At 38.3% G+C, this 18,555-nt stretch overlaps 1 protein-coding gene across 1 annotated transcript in view; it reads left to right on the top strand.

Annotated features, from left to right (window-relative positions):
* Window positions 1-18,555, top strand: part of IQCM (IQ motif containing M) — a 472,102-nt gene that overhangs the window by 162,112 nt on the left and 291,435 nt on the right. Inside the window, exons 6-7 of the mRNA XM_006162328.2 lie at window positions 7,159-7,249; window positions 13,554-13,642. Of these exons, the coding sequence (XP_006162390.1) occupies window positions 7,159-7,249; window positions 13,554-13,642 (180 nt within the window). The remainder of the gene's footprint in view (window positions 1-7,158; window positions 7,250-13,553; window positions 13,643-18,555) is intronic.

Here is an 18,555-nt window from a genome sequence, read left to right as displayed (position 1 = left end):
CCAGCAGTTAGCGCAATGGCTATGTCGCTGGACTCCCACGTAGTCGACTGCGATTCGTGTCCCGGACCCGGTGGCTTAAAACTCACGCCGGGCGCATGTGCGTGCATGCCCAAGATCCCTAGAGGAGAATGGAGGAGAAGGGATTGCTGTGTGACCATCCCCCCCAGGGGGTGATTTCTCACTTTCTGTCTCTATGTCTCTCTCTGTCTGTCTGGCGAGCGCACACACCCTATAGTGAAAAAAAACTCTCAAAAAAAAAATTAAAAAAGGTAAAGAGAAACAGGTGAAGTTTCAATGTTACATTTTATTTACTCTAATGTAGTAAATATTATTACTTAAACACATAATATAAAATTAGTAATTAGATAACCTACATCTTTGTAGTAAATCTTAGAAATTCAGAATGTATGCTTTACTGACTGCCTATCTTAACTCAGAGTAGCTGTATTAAGCACTCAGTAATCGTATGCTGTTGGCTACCATATTAGGCAAGAAGTTCTAGGTTAAAATTGATCTAAAAGATGTATGTGGGGGCCAACAGATGGTGTGGATCCCACGTGGCTTGTTTGAGTCCCCAACCTGGCAGCTGGAAAAAAAAAAAAACATGCTGGGTATGCATGTGTGTGTAACCAAAGGTCCAAGAAGAGTGTGGAAGAGACAGTATTGAGAAAAGGCCCTCTGTCCGAGGGGATGTTTTCTTAATTTTTCATTCTCTTGTCTCTGTCTTTCTCTGGTGAACACACATATCCTCTAGCAAAAACCTAAAATAAATAAATAAATAAAAATAAATATAAATGTGTGTGTGTGTGTATGTGTCTGTGTGTGAAGTTTGATTAGATTGTAGATTAAGAAAATAAATCTAGGGAGGGGGATAATTAGGAGAATTTTAATACAAAATCATATTAGAAAATACTGCCTTAGTGTTAAGTTTCTTGCATGGGTATTGTGAGTATGCAAGAGATGTACTTATTTAGGAACTACATAATGAAGTAATTAAGGGTGATATGTCATATTGTTTGAAACCTACTTTCAAATGGTTCAGCAATAAATAAATAATGTATGCATATATTTATATAGATATATGCATACATGTATTAAGTCATTGGGAAAGTCGTGACGTTATTATTCTGTGTCTTTCTATGCAAAAATGCATCATGACTTTCCAGATGATCCAATGTATCAATGAGGATATCAAGTATTTGATTTGAGCAATGCAATGAACATCCTTGATTTATTAGTAAATATACAACAGTGCCCTTACCAATTAAACAGTTTAAATTATTTTCTCTCTTTCTTTTTTCTTTTTTTTTTTAAATTTTTTGAGAGATTTTTGCTATAGGGTACATGTGCTTACCAGAGAGAGAGAGAGAGAGACAGAAAGTGAGAAATCACCCCCCCCCCCCAGGGGGATAGCCATGCTCAATCCTTCTCCTCCATTCTCTTCTTGGGATTTGGGGCACTCAAACATACCCACCTGGTGTGAATGTTAAGCTGCCAGGTCCAGGACTTGAACTGCAGTTGGCTATGTGGCAGTCAAACAACGTAAACATTATGCCGTCTGCTGGTCCTGAATTTGCATTATTTTTAAGCAAATATGAAACACCCTGAAAATTTACCACATAGTACTTCTTTAAATAAGGAATCAACAAACTTCAAAGAATTATAATTATACAAAATGTACTGTCTAATTACTATGAAATTAAATTAGAAAGCAATAATACAATGATAATTTTAAATTCCATAATTCAAAACTAAAAGATATTTTTATTGTATGTATGGAGGATGAATTGGAGGGTATTATGGCTGAAAGCAGGAATGAAAATGAGGAAGCTATTATTAGTGCTCTGGAGAAGAGATGATGAGTCTGTACTGAGGCAGTAAGAGCGGGAGAGGATGGAGGGGATTGAGAGGGGAGTGGGTAGTGAAGATAGCTTCCAGCTTATGGGTGGATATTGGTGTCACTAATTGTGAGAGGGACACATTGATTGAGATAGGGAAAGTTGATTCTTCAAATTTGGAGCTCAAGAGTGATCCGAGTAAGATATATAAATTTGTGATCCCTGCACATTTACATGATAATTATGCCAAAGTGGTGGACTGTGTAATTTGGGTAAGGAGTTAGAAAAGGAGCCAAGGAAAGAAAGCTGTGAGGCTTGCATGGCTGGAGATAATAAAAGCAAAATGAGCCCATGAAGACAGGTAAAATATTAATATTGGGTTGTCAGGAGAGTCATGACACATTTTTGCACCGAAAAACAGAAAAATGTGCCATGACTTTCCCAACAACCTAGTAGCAGTGAAGGAAATTGAGGTGATGATTGATTCCAGGTGAATGGGCTCTGAGCTGAGCATGGTAGGGAGTGTTAAGGAGCCTTTTGGTTGGCATTCTGATGTCTTATATTTCTTTTTGCTTAACTTCATTACAAACTCCCCAAATGTTCATTGCTTTACCTGGTTTTTCTTTCCCCAGCTTCTCTGTCTGTCTCTCACTTACTAATTCTTCTTTTTTTTTTTAAGATTTTTGCCACAGGGTGCACATATTCTCCCCAGAAAGACAGAAACAGTGAAAGGAAAAGTGAAAAATCATTCCCTGGGGATATGGCCATGTTGCAATCCCTTCTCTCCCATTCTCTCCCAGGGATTTTTGGCCTCTACTCACACATGCCCAGTGTAATTTTCAGGCTGCTGGGTCTGGGACTCAAACTGTGGTCAACCATATGGGAGTCCAGTGCCTTCACCACGCCATCTATTGGCCCCTTTACTGATTACTCTAATCAGAAGTGATTTGTAATACATGATCCACAACTGAAATTCTTTTTTTTTTTAAGTTGTTTTTTTTTTTTTTTACCATAGGATGTGTGTGCTTGTTAGAGAGTGAGAGAGAGAGTGATACGATGAGAGGAAAGTAAGATGTCACCCCTTAGAGGTGATGGCCATGCCATAATCCTTTCTCCACCATTCTCCTCCTAGGATTTCGAGCATGCATGCACACATACCTGGTGTGAATTTCAAGCAACCAGGTCCAGGATTTGAACCATGGTTGGCTATGTGGGAATCCAGCACATTAACTACCATGTCACCTGCTGGCCCTCCAAGAACTGAAATTCTAGAGTTTGGTAAAAACTGGTTTAGAGACTAGATAAAGGGGATAGTGATAAACTTGGAGATAGTATAATTTGCTGAAAATCTGGTTCCCCATCCGAAAGTTTACATGAATTATTTAGAACCTATGTTGGAATTTCACGTTTTAATTGCCTTTTTAGAAATCCTCTTAATGCTGCCTTTTTAGGGCTATAACTACATTTATTTTGTAATTTGGATGAAGTCCTAATCTGATTTAGTTAAATGGAACTGTAGAGGACTTTTAGCACTTAAATATTGGGTTGTTGGGAAAGTCACGACACATTTTTGTATAGAAAGACATAGAAAGAAAAATACATCATGACTTTTCCTACAACCCAATAGTTATGCCCAAAGTCTTTAATAGTTTTTTTTCCTTAAAAAATGGGCATACGTTTTGCTTTATTAATTACTGTAGTAACACAAGCTCATTATAAATCTTTAAAAAATACAGACACAAAATTGAAAGAGAAAGTCCTAGTGATACCATAGCCCTTCTTCCACAACGACAGACACAGTCAATATTTTAGACTGGTGTAAGTATAACCAGATAGGTTGGGCTCTGTTGAGTATCAAATGTGGGAGTTTCAGTGGCTTCATACTTGATAGACTGTCCCCTCCCACAGGACAATGTGACAGACAGGGCACCTGTAGCTCTGCCATTTTGTGCACAGGCTTCCCAAGGCACTGTGTCAGGGAGGCTGGAGGAATTTAAGGCCCAGGTCTGGCAGTGGCTCCCACCTCATCTGCCTACATCCTGTTGGTTAGAATCTAATCTCAGGTCCTCAACCTAATTGTAGGGGGGGTCTGAGAAATGGAGGGGAGCACAAGGGATAACTGGGTGAGTATCATTACCTATCATTCCATCATTACCTTCCTTTCATTGCAACCCCTCTCCTTTATCTTACCTGTAAAATTGACTTGCTTGATCTCAGGAATGCTCTTCCTCCCTAGCCTTTTCCTCTTTCACTTTTCTGCAGTGGTCTCCTACATAGTGTGTATTTTCATGTATTTTTCTTGTGCATTTGGGAGTAAATAAGTCAACACATATGTATGTATGTGTATATGCATATTCTTATAAATGTGAGAGATAACTTGTGATAACTTATTTTCATAACATTGTTCAAAATAATATAGCGCCTTCACTCATGGACTTTATCACACCTTCCCGGATATACAGCAAACCTATTCTCTGCTCTTGTCTCCAGTTCCCCGTGTTTTCTCTTGATCTGTATTGGTTTCTCCCCAACGCACTTTCATACTTACAATAGTATTTCAGCCTTGAGAAACAAAAGAAAAAAAAAACAAAACAAAAACATTTCCCTTGACCCTAATGCTTTGTTTCACTTCCATCATTACCTTCCTTTCATTGCAACCCCTCTCCTTTATCTTACCTGTAAAATTGACTTGCTCGATCTCAGGAATGCTCTTTCTCCCTAGCCTTTTCCTCTTTCACTTTTCTGCAGTGATCTTTACTGTTAGTTATGATGTCTATTGAGAGGGACAATCATGGATTATTAATCATTATTGGCAACATTCTCCCTTTCTAGGAGTTAGCATACCAATTTTTCTTTTTTAGAGTTATTTTTAAAAATCCCTTTTAATCATTAATAATTTCATCGATGCTAGAGCATGTAAGAGAGAGAGATGAGTATACTCTACAGGGCTTGGTCATACCATGATGGCCTTTCTTCAGTCCTCCAGCCCTTTGGATGTTGGGCACCTACACACATGTGTGTGGTGTGTTTCAACCTTGACTGAACTGGAGATTTGAACTGTGGTTGCCATATAGGATCCAGTCTCTCTCTCTCTGATAGAGATTCTTGCCTTAGGGAGTATGCACTCACTGGAAGGACAAAGAGACAGAGACAATGAGAAGGGAAGTAAGAAATTACACCCTGGGGGAGATGGCTATGCTCCTCCATTCTCCTCTTGGAATCTTGGGCACACACACACATACCTGGCATGAGTTTCAAGCCTTCTGGTCCAGGACTCGAACCATGGTTGACCATGTGGGAATCCAGCGATGCACTGCTACTTCATCTGCTGGCCCCAGATGCAGCCTTTCTTAAGCAGTGCATCACCACAGTGCCATAGAGCAGACCCAGCATAGCAGTTTTCATGAAGCAGATATTCTGCAAATGACCAAAAGATATGCATATTGAGCACCGTAGTGATTAAGATTGCACATTGAGGGGACTGACAATACTCCCTCTCTGCTTAGATTTCCTCATCTGTAAATGGAGTTGACAACAGTACCTAATTTATGTAATAGTTGTTAGAATACAATGTGCTAATCTATGTACATTAATTACCACACCTGGCATATGGGAAATATTTTTAAATGTTTCTGTTAAGATTCAGATTTAAAAAGTATTTTCCCTGAACTGTACTTTAATATGGTCTCTTCCACCCTACCGCATGTCTTTATGTAAAGTGTTTCTTGTAGGCTTAGAGTCACCCTCTGAAGTAGGAAAGGCAGAAATTACTTCACTGATGAGGCACCTGAAAGTCCATGAGCGGCAGGGGGTGCTAGAGCAGAGTAAAGCAGAGTGGGAGAGTCCTGGCTCTGCACTTTCCAAGTCACAAAATCCTGCAAACGCTGCTTCTCCTCACATTTAAAGGGAATAATTACAGTACTTAACCAAAAAGGTAACAAAAGAAAAACAAAAAACTGTTCTCAGGCTTCTGTGAGGTAGCTCACAGGGTAAGCTAACTCTTAATGCTTTATAAATACTGCAGTCAACACATATTAACCCTGTATTTTCCATTTCTCCCTAAATTTTTATATTCTGTCATCCATTTTAAAACTAAACTACAATACATAATGCAGTCTAATGTGGTCTCCTTGGTGTTGGTACGGAGACCCCTATTAGTGTGTAGTTTTTCAGGAACACAAGGTTTGGTCTCACGTGTTCTCTGTATTGTTTGTTTATTCACTTACTTGCCAGAGTGTACACGTACGTGTCAGAGAGAGACAGGCAAAGAGAGAGAGAAAAGGGAAAACGTACCGTCTAGTGGGGTGCACTCACGCTGTGCTCCCTTCTCTTCCAATAGTCCATCCTGCTGGGATTTAAGGCGCACACACACACACATGTGCCCAGTGTTGGTGCTGGGATCCTAACTGGGATTGGACATGTGGATCAAGCTCCCTTAACCTCCAGGTTACCAGACTGGCCTGTGTTCTCTGAATTTTTTTGGATTTTGGAGAGATTTTCGCTATAGGGTGCGTGCACTTGCCAGAAAGACAGAGAGAGAGATAGAGAGACAGAAAGTGAGAAATCACCCCCCCAGAAGGGATGGCCATGCGGCAATCCCTCCTCCTCCATTCTCCTCTCGGGATCTTGGGCACACACGCACACGCGCCTGCTCTGTATCTTTTAATATATTTTATCTGAGCTAATAGCTATAGGGTCCTCTTGATTTAATATCATTGTTATAATATTTTAAATTGTACCTTAGTCTTGTTATCTGTACAAAATAGAAAGTAAGTGATACTTTAAAAATGTGTATATAAATTTGTTTCTAGACACTTAAGAACTAGATTTTTGTTCTTTCAAAGTAGGACTTTTGTCTTTTTTGAACTTTAGTCTTACTCGCTGTCAAATGAGATTTCTGGAGTACTGTGTTCCTATTTACATTAACTAATGACTTCTTAAATTATTTTAAAATGAGAATGATGATAATGATGATGTGTATAAATGAGGCTGTTTGTATTCATTGGTTTGTGCTATGTGGTTGTAGGCATTTCTCTGGGAGGTAGCTTGTTTCTAATAAATGCAGTTCATTTACTATATATATTCTAATCCTAAATTTTGGCAATTTGAAACCATCTGAGTACAGTGGGTAAAAAAAAATGCACTCGAATATGTTTTTTTCAGTATTTCTGTGTTAGTCCACTATTTTTTTTAAGAATATTGTACTTCTTGTTATTAAAACCTCTATGATTTGCAATTTAATTTAAAAAATATATTTAGAGTTCAAAAGTTAATAGTAGTGTACAATTTAAGCTTTCTTTTCTTTTTTAAAAAATTCCAGAACAGTTTCAACTGGGCAAAATAATGACTAATATTGAATCAGTGAGTAAAAAAATGGAGAAAGAAAAGCAGCAGCTCCCAGGGAAGTCCAGGTATTGTGTAATTAGCTAACCTATAGAAAATATATACTGTTTTCTTCTACTTTGCCAAAATATTCTCTGAGCAATCGTTGTGGTTTCTCAAGTCTATCTATTAACACCCCATGCATGAAGCTAATTTATCCTTCTGCTTCAGCCCCTCAAAGCATATCAATTATCGAAATTTTAGTTTTCAGTTCAATTAACTTTTGAACTGGAGGATGTCTGAGTAGTTAAGCAAACCATCTGGGTTTTACAGTGCATAAGCTCAAATCCAATTTGTGGCTTTCTTAAGAAAAATGCCATATTTTATGATAATATTACATAAGTTTGGAATTTTAATAACTCATCTGCAGTAATTATGGAGCAAAGGAAGTTATAATTTCCCTTTTTAAATCTAATAATTAAAGGTTAGCCTTTTTCTAACAGAAGGTGAGGCTGGTTCTCCAGAACATAGTTTGAACGCAGGAATTTTGAGCATCACTTCTGCTTTCCAAAAGTGTCTGAAGATAGGTCAGTTACTTTTCTGAATTAGTCCACAAAATAGTATCTCTTAAGTAAAATACAGGGAACCAGCAGTTAGTGTAATGGCTATGTCGCTGGATCCCACGTAGTCGATCGCGGATTGCGTCCCAGACCCGGTGGCTTAGAACTCACGCCGGGCGCGTGTGCGTGCGTGCCCAAGATCCTGAGAGAAGAATGGAGGAGAAGTGATTGCGGCGTGACCATCCCCCCCTGGGGAGGGATTTCTCGCTTTCTGTCTCTATGTCTCTCTCTGTCTGGTGAGCACACGCGCCCTGTAACGAAAACCTCTCCAAAAAAAAAAAAAAAGTAAAACACATAATCAAAATACAAATTTTATTTTTATTGATTTATTTTTATTTTATTTTTTTCTTTTCTTGGAGAGGTTTTGCTATAGGGCTTGTGCGCTCATCAGGAAGACAGAGAGAGACAGAGAGACAGAAAGTGAGAAATCACCCCCCCCCCAGGGGGGATAGCCATGCCACAATCCCTTCTCCATTCTCCTCTCAGGATCTTGGGCACACATGCACACACGCTTGGCGTGAGTTTAAGCTGCTGAGTCCGGGACTCGAACCGCAGTCTGACTACATGGGAGTCCAGTGACATAGCTAATATGCTAATTGTTGGTCACCAAACTATAAATTTTAAATTGTATATGTAATTGTTGTTTCTGAAGCTATAGATACAACCTCTAACAGTCCTTCAGCACACTTTTTTAAGAGCATTTATTCTTGCAGAATGTAAATACTGCTCTGTTAAGGTGTATTTGTCAGTGACTTGTTTTACATTAATTCCTTAATGGTCAGAAATGTTGCATAATTGGCATAACTATAAATAATAAAAATTTGAGAAAATGCTTCCATGGCTACAAAAAATGTTGTGGGTTTTTCAACATTTGTGCTGGGAGCTGTGCTTAACCCTAGAGAACCCATAGCCAAGAAAGCAACATCCTTGGCTTAAATGTAATATAAAACTCAAACTTGGAAGAGTGGAATTTAGTATAGCTTTACTACCGGAGGTTCTTAATTAAAAAGGAAAAAGAAATGGTTGTCTTGGTAATTTACTAGTTTTTAAAAATTTCCATCTGCTTTTACCTAGTTTAACACAAGACCAGGGTTGGTTTAGCAGAGTGGTAGATGTTAAAAAAGAGTAGTCAATATAGCAGTTTAACCAAAGACGTCAGAATGTCAAGAATGCTTTTACTAACTAGAAAGTGTAGCTGAACTTATTTGAAAGCCATTTGCAATGTATGTAGATGAGGCCAGTAATCCAAAGAATAATATCTTAGGGACAAATGGAACACTCATTAATAATAAATCTGATTAGGTATATGATATCTTTCAGTATAATGTCTTCCTCAAGAGAGTTGATTATTTCCCAGAGAATTGTTTCTTCTGCCACTAGTAGAAGATGAAGCTCTCTTGACATCTTAACTTCCCATTTTTAATGAAAACATGCCCTGCTTAATGAGGAAGATCAATGCTCTTTGAAATGAAGAGCAAGTGCATGCTATTTCCAATGACAGCCAGGGCATAGAAAGCCTGAACTTCAATTCACCAGGACTGCCTTGTCCTTCCTTATAGCTAGCTTATGTCACTAACTTGTTTCCTACCTTAGCAGTTAGCTTCATTTTATTAATGTTAGAATTGTGATGAGAATGGAGAGGGAAAAATAAATGTTTTGGGACATGGTTACTAAGAGTTTGGAAAGCTAGAGCTTAACTGGACCAAAAAAAATGTTATTAGACCAAAATTTTTATTGAACTCCAGCTCACCACATGATAAAGATGAGGAAACTTAGCAGTAAGGATTTAAGCAACAATAAGGAAAATATAATGAGCCAGGATGGGGCTTGCAGGCGGCATGGTGGTTAAGGCACTGGATTCCCATGTGACTGACTGCAGTTTGAGTCTTGAACCAGGAAGCTTGCTTTCTTACTTTTTCTCTGTCTTGCTTCCTATTTCTCTCTGGTTGAATTTTAAAATGATAATAATAAGAGAGAAGAGCACACATCAAGCTTGTGAAAAGGTGCATATGGTTTATGGTGACAGTGCTCTACAAGACTGTCAGTGTCAACAATGGTTCACGAAATTCCATCCTGATGTTTTGATCCCAAAGATGCTCCTTAGTCAGAGAGGCCCACTGAGGTTCATGATGACAAAATAAAGGCATTGATCAAGTAAAACCCACCTTACATAACACCAAAGATTGCAGAAACATTGAACATCCATCATTCAAGCATTCACGACCACCTGAAGAAGTGGGGATACACAAGGAAGCTCGATATTTAGGTTCCTCATGAACTCAGAGAAGTCCATTTGATGGCGTGTATAAACATCTGCAATACGCTCATTTAACGGGAGTAAAATGGTCCTTTTTTGAAGAGACTGATGAGTGCTGATGAGAAGTGGCTTGTTTACAATGCTGTGGTGCACAAACGGTCTTGGTCCTGATGTGATGATTCGTCTCAAATGGCATTGAAAGCAGGCTTTCGTCAGGGGGTTATGCTCTCGGTGTGGTGGGATTTTAAAAGTGTCATGTTTTGTGAGCTCCTACCAAGGAACCAATCAATTTGAATGTGTACCATGGGCAATTGGACAGTGTGAATGAATCCATCATCCAGAAATGTCCAGGGCTCATTAATGAAAAAGTAGTTTGTGTTCTGTCATGACAACATGAGACCACACACAAGTTTGTTATTTTTGTTTGTTTGTTTGTTTAAGGGACATTTTTGCTTTGGTGTGCCTATGTTCGCTGGAGACACAAAGATGAAGAGAGAGAAAGTGAGAAGTCACCCCCCGGGGGGGATAGCTATGCCAATCCTTTCTCCTCCATTCTCCTCTTGGGATTTTGGGTATGCATGCACACCTGACAGCCATGGGTTTCAAGCTGCTGGGTCTGGGACTTGAACTGTGGTTCTCCATATGGGAATCCAGCACTGTAATCACTGCCACTTACTGATCCCAAGACCACACACAAGTTTGATCACCCGTCGAAAATCATTGGAACTTGGATGGAATGTGTTACCATACCCACCATACTCGCCTGACATTGCACCATCAGACTTCCAGTTCTTTTGCTCTCTTCAAAACACCTTGCAGGGTCTAATGTTTATTTCAGATAAGGATGTAAGTCAGCACCTTGTTCACTTTTTGCTGATAAACACAAGTCCTTCTATGAACATCCCTTAATACGATTTTAAGAACCTTTCAGTTCTTTGATCAACTCTAGACAGAGGAGTATATATGTTAAATCCATACAGAAGAGTTTTATGTAATGAGGAAAAATAACAGCACTTACCTTTGTACTCTTATTGAGAAAGACATCTATGCTATATTACATGTAAAAAAATTGGTTTACGAGTTATACATATTCTGGGACCAGGTGGCGTAATGGTTATGTCACTGGACTCCCACATAGTTGACTGTGATTTGAGTCCTGGATCTGGTAGCTTAAAACTCATACTGGCCGTGTGTGTGTGTGTGTGTGTGTGTGTGTGTGTGTGTGCGTGTGCATGCCCAAAATCCCGAGAGGAGAATAGAGAAGGGATTGTGACATGGCTATGGGATGATTTTTTGCTTTTTGTTTCTCTTTCTGCTGAGCACATATACCCTATAGCAAAAACCTCTCTCTCTCTCTCACACACACACACAAAGTTATACATGTTTATGTTCACATAAACATAGAAAAGCATATATTACACATGCTAATAATGACAATAGTCAGTATAAAAATAATAACATAGTTTCTGAAGTCCTGTTGCCTAAATTCAAATCCTGGCTCCAACCATTTCTAGTTGCACTAATCTGAATTAGGAGTCAGCAGGTGGTGTAGTGGTTAAGTCACTGGACTCCCATGTGGCTGACAGCAGTTTGAGTCCTGGACCTGGTGGCTTGAAATTCATGCCGGGTGCATATGTGTGTGCCCAAAATCCTGAGAGGAGAATGGAGGAGCAGGGATTACAGCGTGGCCATCCTCCTTGGGGGTGATTTCTCACTTTCTGTCTGTCTCTGTCTCTCTGGTGAGTGCATGTACCCTATAGCAAAGAACACTCAAAAAATCATTAATAATCTGAACTATACACTACTTAACCCCTAAATGTCTAAGTTTCTTCATTTATAAAATTGATACAATAATACTAAATACTTATATCCTTGTTGTGAGGATTACATCTGATTAGACATACAGAAGGATTAGAATGGTGCCTACCTGAAAGGAAGCATTGAAGGGTTTGTCATTACTATAATTTCAGAGTGATAAGATTAAGGATTATTTTTATTTTATTTCCTTTTCCTCATTTTTATTTTGTAAATTTTCTATATGGTACTAGACTCTTGATTCAGCTGGCATAGTTGAAGCTCTCCAAGCTATTTAGGAAAATATGCTATTTAAAATTTCTTATAAAATATTGAAGAAATAGATACGATGCTTTTTCAGTTTTCTGATTTTTGTTAGATGGAATGTGTGTGGAAAGAAAAATATTCCTATTTGCTATTCATGCTCAAAACTAGCATAATTTGGTATTATTTTGTCTTCATTCAGTTATAAATATTGACCCTGCAGGGCACTGAAGTTATAATAGATGTTGTCCAACTGACCAGTAGTTTTCTATATTTTAGCATTTAATCTGTTGGGTAGAAGGAATTTTTTCTTTCATTCTTAAGGATTCACCAACAATCAATTGGCAGGTTAATAAGAGGAAAGTTGTACAAATTTATTTAATGTATACCTGTGTACACTGGAGCCATTCAAATAAGAACTCAGAGAGGGACCAGATGGTTGAGGCTTAAATAACCTCTTGACAGAGGAGACATGAATGGGTACAATACTCAGAAAATAATTGGTAAGTAAATCTCTTTGGGAGCTGAATGGGAACAAGTTATGGAAAGACAGAGGTAAAACTGCACAAGAACAGTTTGTCTTATTATGCAAGTGGTTTCTTAGGTAATCTCTCAGAACTACCCCCAGAAGAATATGTGGAAAGGTTGTCATGAGTGTGTAGAACTTGGTCTCCTTTCTTGTCTCTAGTTATTCGATGAAATTCCTAGAAAGCAAGTTTAAGACAATTGTGGGGCCAGCAGATAGCAAAGTGGTTGTCACTGGACTCCCACAAGGCAGACTGTGTGTGCTCAAGATCCCAGGAAGAGAATGGAGGAGAAGAAATTGTGCAAGGCCATCTCCCCAAGGAGTGATCTCTCACTTTCCCTCTCACTATCACTGTCTCTCTCTCTCTGGCAAAAACCTCTTAAAAAAAAAAAGGAAGACAATTGTCTGCTTGCCTGCCTGCCTTCCTGCCTTCCTGCCTTTTTTCCTTTCTCTCTCTTTTTTTCTTTTTTGTAATTACCAGAGTGCACATACACTTACCAGGGGAAGAGAGAGATGGAGTGGATGGAAAGAAGGCATGGTCATTTGGGGCACTCATGCCTAGTGTGTTTTAAAAGCCACTGGATTTGGGATTTGAACGCAGTCATTCATGTGATATCCAGCTCCCTTAAAAACTAGGCTGAGAGGCTGGCCTGGGACAATTACATTTTCTACTGAAGTTTCTTCAGTCAGATAAGTAATTCCAGGCAGAGCCCTTTTCTGCACATATTGGGGCCAGGGATACAAGAAATGGTTAAGAGACCTTGATTATGAGATGATCTCTAAGGCCTCTTGGCATATGAAAGGACTATTTGTAGTGCCATTTTCTGAATCCCAAATAATCCTATATTAATCTTGAAGATTTGTACTAGAAATTGGAACTATTAAATCACTCAAAGATGAACTTATTTATTTATTTATTTATTTTTGAGCAGAATATTGGAATCACTGTATCCCTTTCCCATCCATCCTGGCTTGCCTTTACGACCCGGGACCTCTTCCATGGGATATCTGAAAGAAGCTGGTGAGTTTCATTATATGCATAGTGATAGTAACACATTGACTTTCACTGTTTTGCATTCATTTAACATGCGAAATCCAGAGTTAATATTGAGCAGAGTTACTGCCTTCATATGTCATTCCAAATACTGTGTTAAAAAATGAAGATTTTAGAAACAACTACTATTAAGTACCTAATTTTCTGCTCTTTTATTTGAACTTGAGAGATTTTATTTTTTAAAATGTGTGCGAATATTGAAGGTTGTAGGAAATTATAAAGATTCATTTTTTACAATTGTTAAAAGTTTCTCCATGGTTGAGTTATTGTGTTTTAAACATACATAAAATGCTTCAGAAGAAAATATATGTGGTTCTTTAACGTCCCTTAAGTGTGATTGAGAAACTCTTTGGAATTTGAACTACTTGAAGACCTAGGGGGCTATTGATTCAAAGAATCTATTCGGTAGTTTTCCCTCTTTTTTTAACTTGTTACTCATGTTCTTAAGCTTCAGGCTGTCATTAAGTGAAAACTCTTCTTGTAGAGTGGAACTTTGATTGATTTTGGAGGAAATTTTTGAAAGTTTTCAGAATACACTTGTGTTTTCAAAGCACTCTTGCTTAAAATGTCCTTTATCCCACTAAAAATTTACCTACCTTTATTTGTTTGGATCATTAAAGAAGGAATTCAAGCATCAAATGGAGGGACACTTCCAAACTTAAATTCTGAGACACATTATCATTATTCCAGCAGATATTCACAAAAACTACTAAAATTTGTAAATATAAAGTCAAAGTCTTAGCACATATTCCCAAAAGAGATAGGGTCTAATAGATGTAATAATTTTAATAGAGACTCTTAAAACCTCATAACCCTGAAAGCTGTAGTCTCCAGCTTTTTCCATAAGTTAAAATTCTACTGATCCTGACATTTAGAGTTTATCCAGGAGTATTTAAATGTTTATGAAAACCTCTGTCTTCAAATGCCATTCATGTCAGCTAAATCACACATGTCTTCCACTTGCTGAGGAGTTTCCTAGGTCTTCAAAGTGTTCAGCTATTCTTATGACTTTATTTGACTATTGAAATTAAGTCAGGCCAGCAGATGGAATGGTGGTTAAGGCACTGGACTCCCACATGGCCAACCAAGTCCTAGACCTGGCAGCTTGCTTTCTCTCTCTCTCTCTCTCTACATGTGCTCTATACCAAAATTTTAAAAAAAGGTAATAATAATAATAATGATAAATAAGATTAAATAACATGTATGATAATATCATTAAGAAAAAAAATTAATTTAAGTCTGTTTTTCCATAGCTATGGACCTTAATATACAGGAGCTTGACCATTGTTTATTTAGTGCTAAACAAAACATGAAAGACTTTGTTAAATATTTGTTGAGAGAATGCCCGTTACTAGCTACAGATTATTATGAAATTTTGAGTAGGAAGGTGGCAGATTTAGCGGTCACCTATGTGATAAGTTTTGAAATTTGTTAAAGATTCTACCAATACAAAAATGTTCTACTGAGTAGTATGAAATGTTTACTAAAGAAACCATAAATTCATGGAAGCTGAAAGATTCTCCATTTCTGTCACAATGGCTGGCACAAAGAAGGCATTAATAACCATGCCGGGGTCCAGCCTCGGCATGGGTGGGTTATCTCGACGAAGGCGGCGAAGGTGAACAGAAGACAGAGGCCTCGATGCCTTTCATGCACGTCCTATGTCGGACACCCCTCAGAGATCGCTCTCTGAGGAGTGACGACTGCTAGGAATCATCGTGCGTTTTTATTGAAAACGTGTTACATGCAAGTAAAGGGAGAGGGGCTAGTGTTTCAATTAACAGCTCATAAAGTTTTTAACAATAAAGAACAAAGATTCTATTCAGGGTTGGATTAAAGGTGGGTCTAGTGCAAGATATTAGTTCTTATGGATCTTAATAAAGAATGATACTTATACAGTTTTGTAGGGATCTAAAACTTAATTTGAGGAATCCTAATATATTTATCTATTTCACTTGGAGAGGGCAGAGGTGTCCTGGGCCAGTTTTGGCCTAATCCTATTGTACATAAAGAAAGGAAGAATTTAAGGGCCTTCCAAAGGTCAAGATTACTTCTGCCTAGAAAGAACTTCAGCCCACCCTCTATTGTGACCATGGAGATAAAGCATTGTAATTAATAGTAAGTGATCAGAGCAAAGGGGAGCGGTCGGGGACTTCCTGGAAGATTTTATCATATACTCAGGATGTATAGGAGAGCTATGCAATTCTTTCATAGTAGTAAATTGGGGAGTCAGAGGGGGGTCGCTTCCCAGTGAGGCTGCCTCAATTCTCTGGAGCAAATAGCAAGCAGCCTTGCTGACATGTTAACTGACCCAAGCTTTGTTCCAAGGTCGGGGGGTGCACAACAGTAGCCTTGCCAACCTGTTGATCCGACCGGAAGCGGAGCTCAAAGGTCAGGGGGCTCAGACAGATCCTGGGGCCTCACCGGGTCGGACTCCTCCATAACCAATGTTAGGTTAATGAACAGCTATAATTAAAAGGAAAAGTTACTCAAGTAGAGTGTACCTTGATAATTATTGTGTGTATCTGTTTCTGCATAGTATGCTAAACCTTGTAACTGCTAAAAGAAAAAAAGAATTTGGCAATCTTAGATACTGGAGTTTTTTTTTTAGTTTTTTTTTTTTTTTTAATACTGATTATATATAGATGTAGAGATACCATCAAAATAAGTAAAATGTTATGCTTTATATGCTTTAAAACCAAATTGTTGGACAGATTATTGTTTTTATGATATAGGTCTCTAAATGCTCATATAGCTTCATGGGAAGTTAGAAGGTTGAATATGCTGAAAGTGTAAAAAGTTGCAATGAAAATAATTATTTCTAAATGCTATAGGGTAGCTATTCTATTTTCCTTTAAAATGAAATGTTTCTTTAATCAAATAAGAGTAAGGAATTCATCACTGCTTTTTTGTATGTAATGTTTTTATTTTGTTTTGTTTTGTCTTCAGCCAAACCACTCTTATGATTAAAACATTTTTTTTAATAAGGCCAGCTATGTCTGAAGGCTTGTAGCTAGCAGCTTATTTTGTGCACACTATTAATGAAATGTGGAAAATGTTGATTTTCTTTCCAAACAGTCTGGGTGTGGTTTTTTGTGTCTCGGATGAAAAATAATGAATACTGCTTTTGTGTCTGTTAAGTTTTTTGTTCATTTTGAGGCTATAATCTAAAGAGGCAGCACACAAAAATGATTTTTCTCTACCTCATTACTATAGCTCTATTTAGTTTAGTAAGTTATAGCCTCAGTGAACATCTGATGCAATCACTGAGGTCTATTTAATAACAGAATTTAACTCCAATAATAAGGTGAATGTAGATCTTGCAGTTTTCTCTGGGGCACATGGTAATTTACTGGATTTAAATGAAAATTGCCCTATTTCTTTTTAGAATTAATAATTATTCTTATTTTTAAAAAAAGAAAAGGAAATTAGAGCAGAAATTAAGACAAGTGGATATTTCTATCCTTTTTATTAAAAAAAATGATCTATCTGCCTATCACTGCCTTGCCTTTTAAAGTAGTATAGTCATCTTGTCCCTTGATATTCTGAGGAGACTGGTTCTAGGACCCTGGAGATATCAAAACCTTCGGCTGCTCAAATCACTTATTAAAATGAAGTGGTATTTGCCTTTAACCTAGGCTCATCCTCCCAGATAGTTTATATCAGTGGTCCCCAACCTTTTTGGCACCAGGGAGTGGTTTCATGGAAGATAGTGTTTCTGGGTGGTTGGGGGAGGATGGTTTATAAGAGCATGCAACCTAGATCTCTTGCATAGTTCACAATAGGATTTGTTTTCTTATGAGAATCTAATGCCACTGCTGATCTGCTGGGAGGCAGTTATGCGAGCAATGGGGAGTGACTGTAAATACAAATGAGGCTTCATTGGCTTGTCCACTGTGAGCCTCCTGCTGTGCAGCCCAGTTCCTAACAGGCTGTGAGCTAGTGCATGGCTTACTTTAAATGATCTTTAGAAGACTTATAATACCTAATATAATGTAAATGCTATGAAACAGTAGTTATATTGTATTGTTTAGGAAATAATGACAAGAAAAGTCTGTACATTAGTAGTATCTACCCAGCCACTGCAGGCCTAAGTACTGTGCATAGTGCACATCAGCAGCCACATAACGTTTTGATCAGTACTTTGTTCAATCTGCAGATATCAAACCTGCAGACAAGGATAGCTAACTGTATAGCATAGTGACTAAGAGAGAAGGCATTGGAGTTACTCTAATGAGGCTAGAATTCCAACTCTGCCAGTTTTTAGCTAGACACCTCATCCTTGTTACTTGCTCTGTTACTTAGTTTTGTCATTGGATAAGTGGGGGATAATCACCATACCAACCTTAAAGTGTTTAGATAATACTTGTTGAGTGCACAACCTACATCATGGTACTTAATACAGTTAAGCCATGATGATGAGGATGATTTTTTTTTTTGAGAGGTTTTTATTTTTCGCTATAAGGCACGTGCGCTCACCAGACAGACAGAGAGAGACATAGAGACAGAAAGTGAGAAATCACCCCCCAGGAGGGATGGTCACGCCGCAATCCCTTCTCCTCCATTCTCCTCTCGGGATCTTGGGCACGCACGCACACGTGCCCAGCATGAGTTTTAAGCCACCGGGTCCAGGACGCAAACCACGGTCGACTACATGGGAGTCCAGCTACATAGCCATTATGCTAACTGCTGGTTCCCAGGATGATTTTTTTTTTTTGAGAGTTTTTTTGCTATAGGATGCATGTACTCACCAGAGAGACAGAATAACAGAGAGACAAAGCAAGAAATCATCCCCGAGGGGGCTGGCCATACTGCAATTCCTTCTCCTTAACTCTCCTCCTGGGATCTTGGGCATACATGTGAAGGTGTCCAGCATGAGT

This window comes from Tupaia chinensis, unplaced genomic scaffold (genome assembly GCF_000334495.1).
Source record: "Tupaia chinensis unplaced genomic scaffold, TupChi_1.0 Scaffold139871_1, whole genome shotgun sequence".
NCBI classification, from domain to species: domain Eukaryota; kingdom Metazoa; phylum Chordata; class Mammalia; order Scandentia; family Tupaiidae; genus Tupaia; species Tupaia belangeri.
This window is presented reverse-complemented; position numbering and strand designations above follow the sequence as displayed.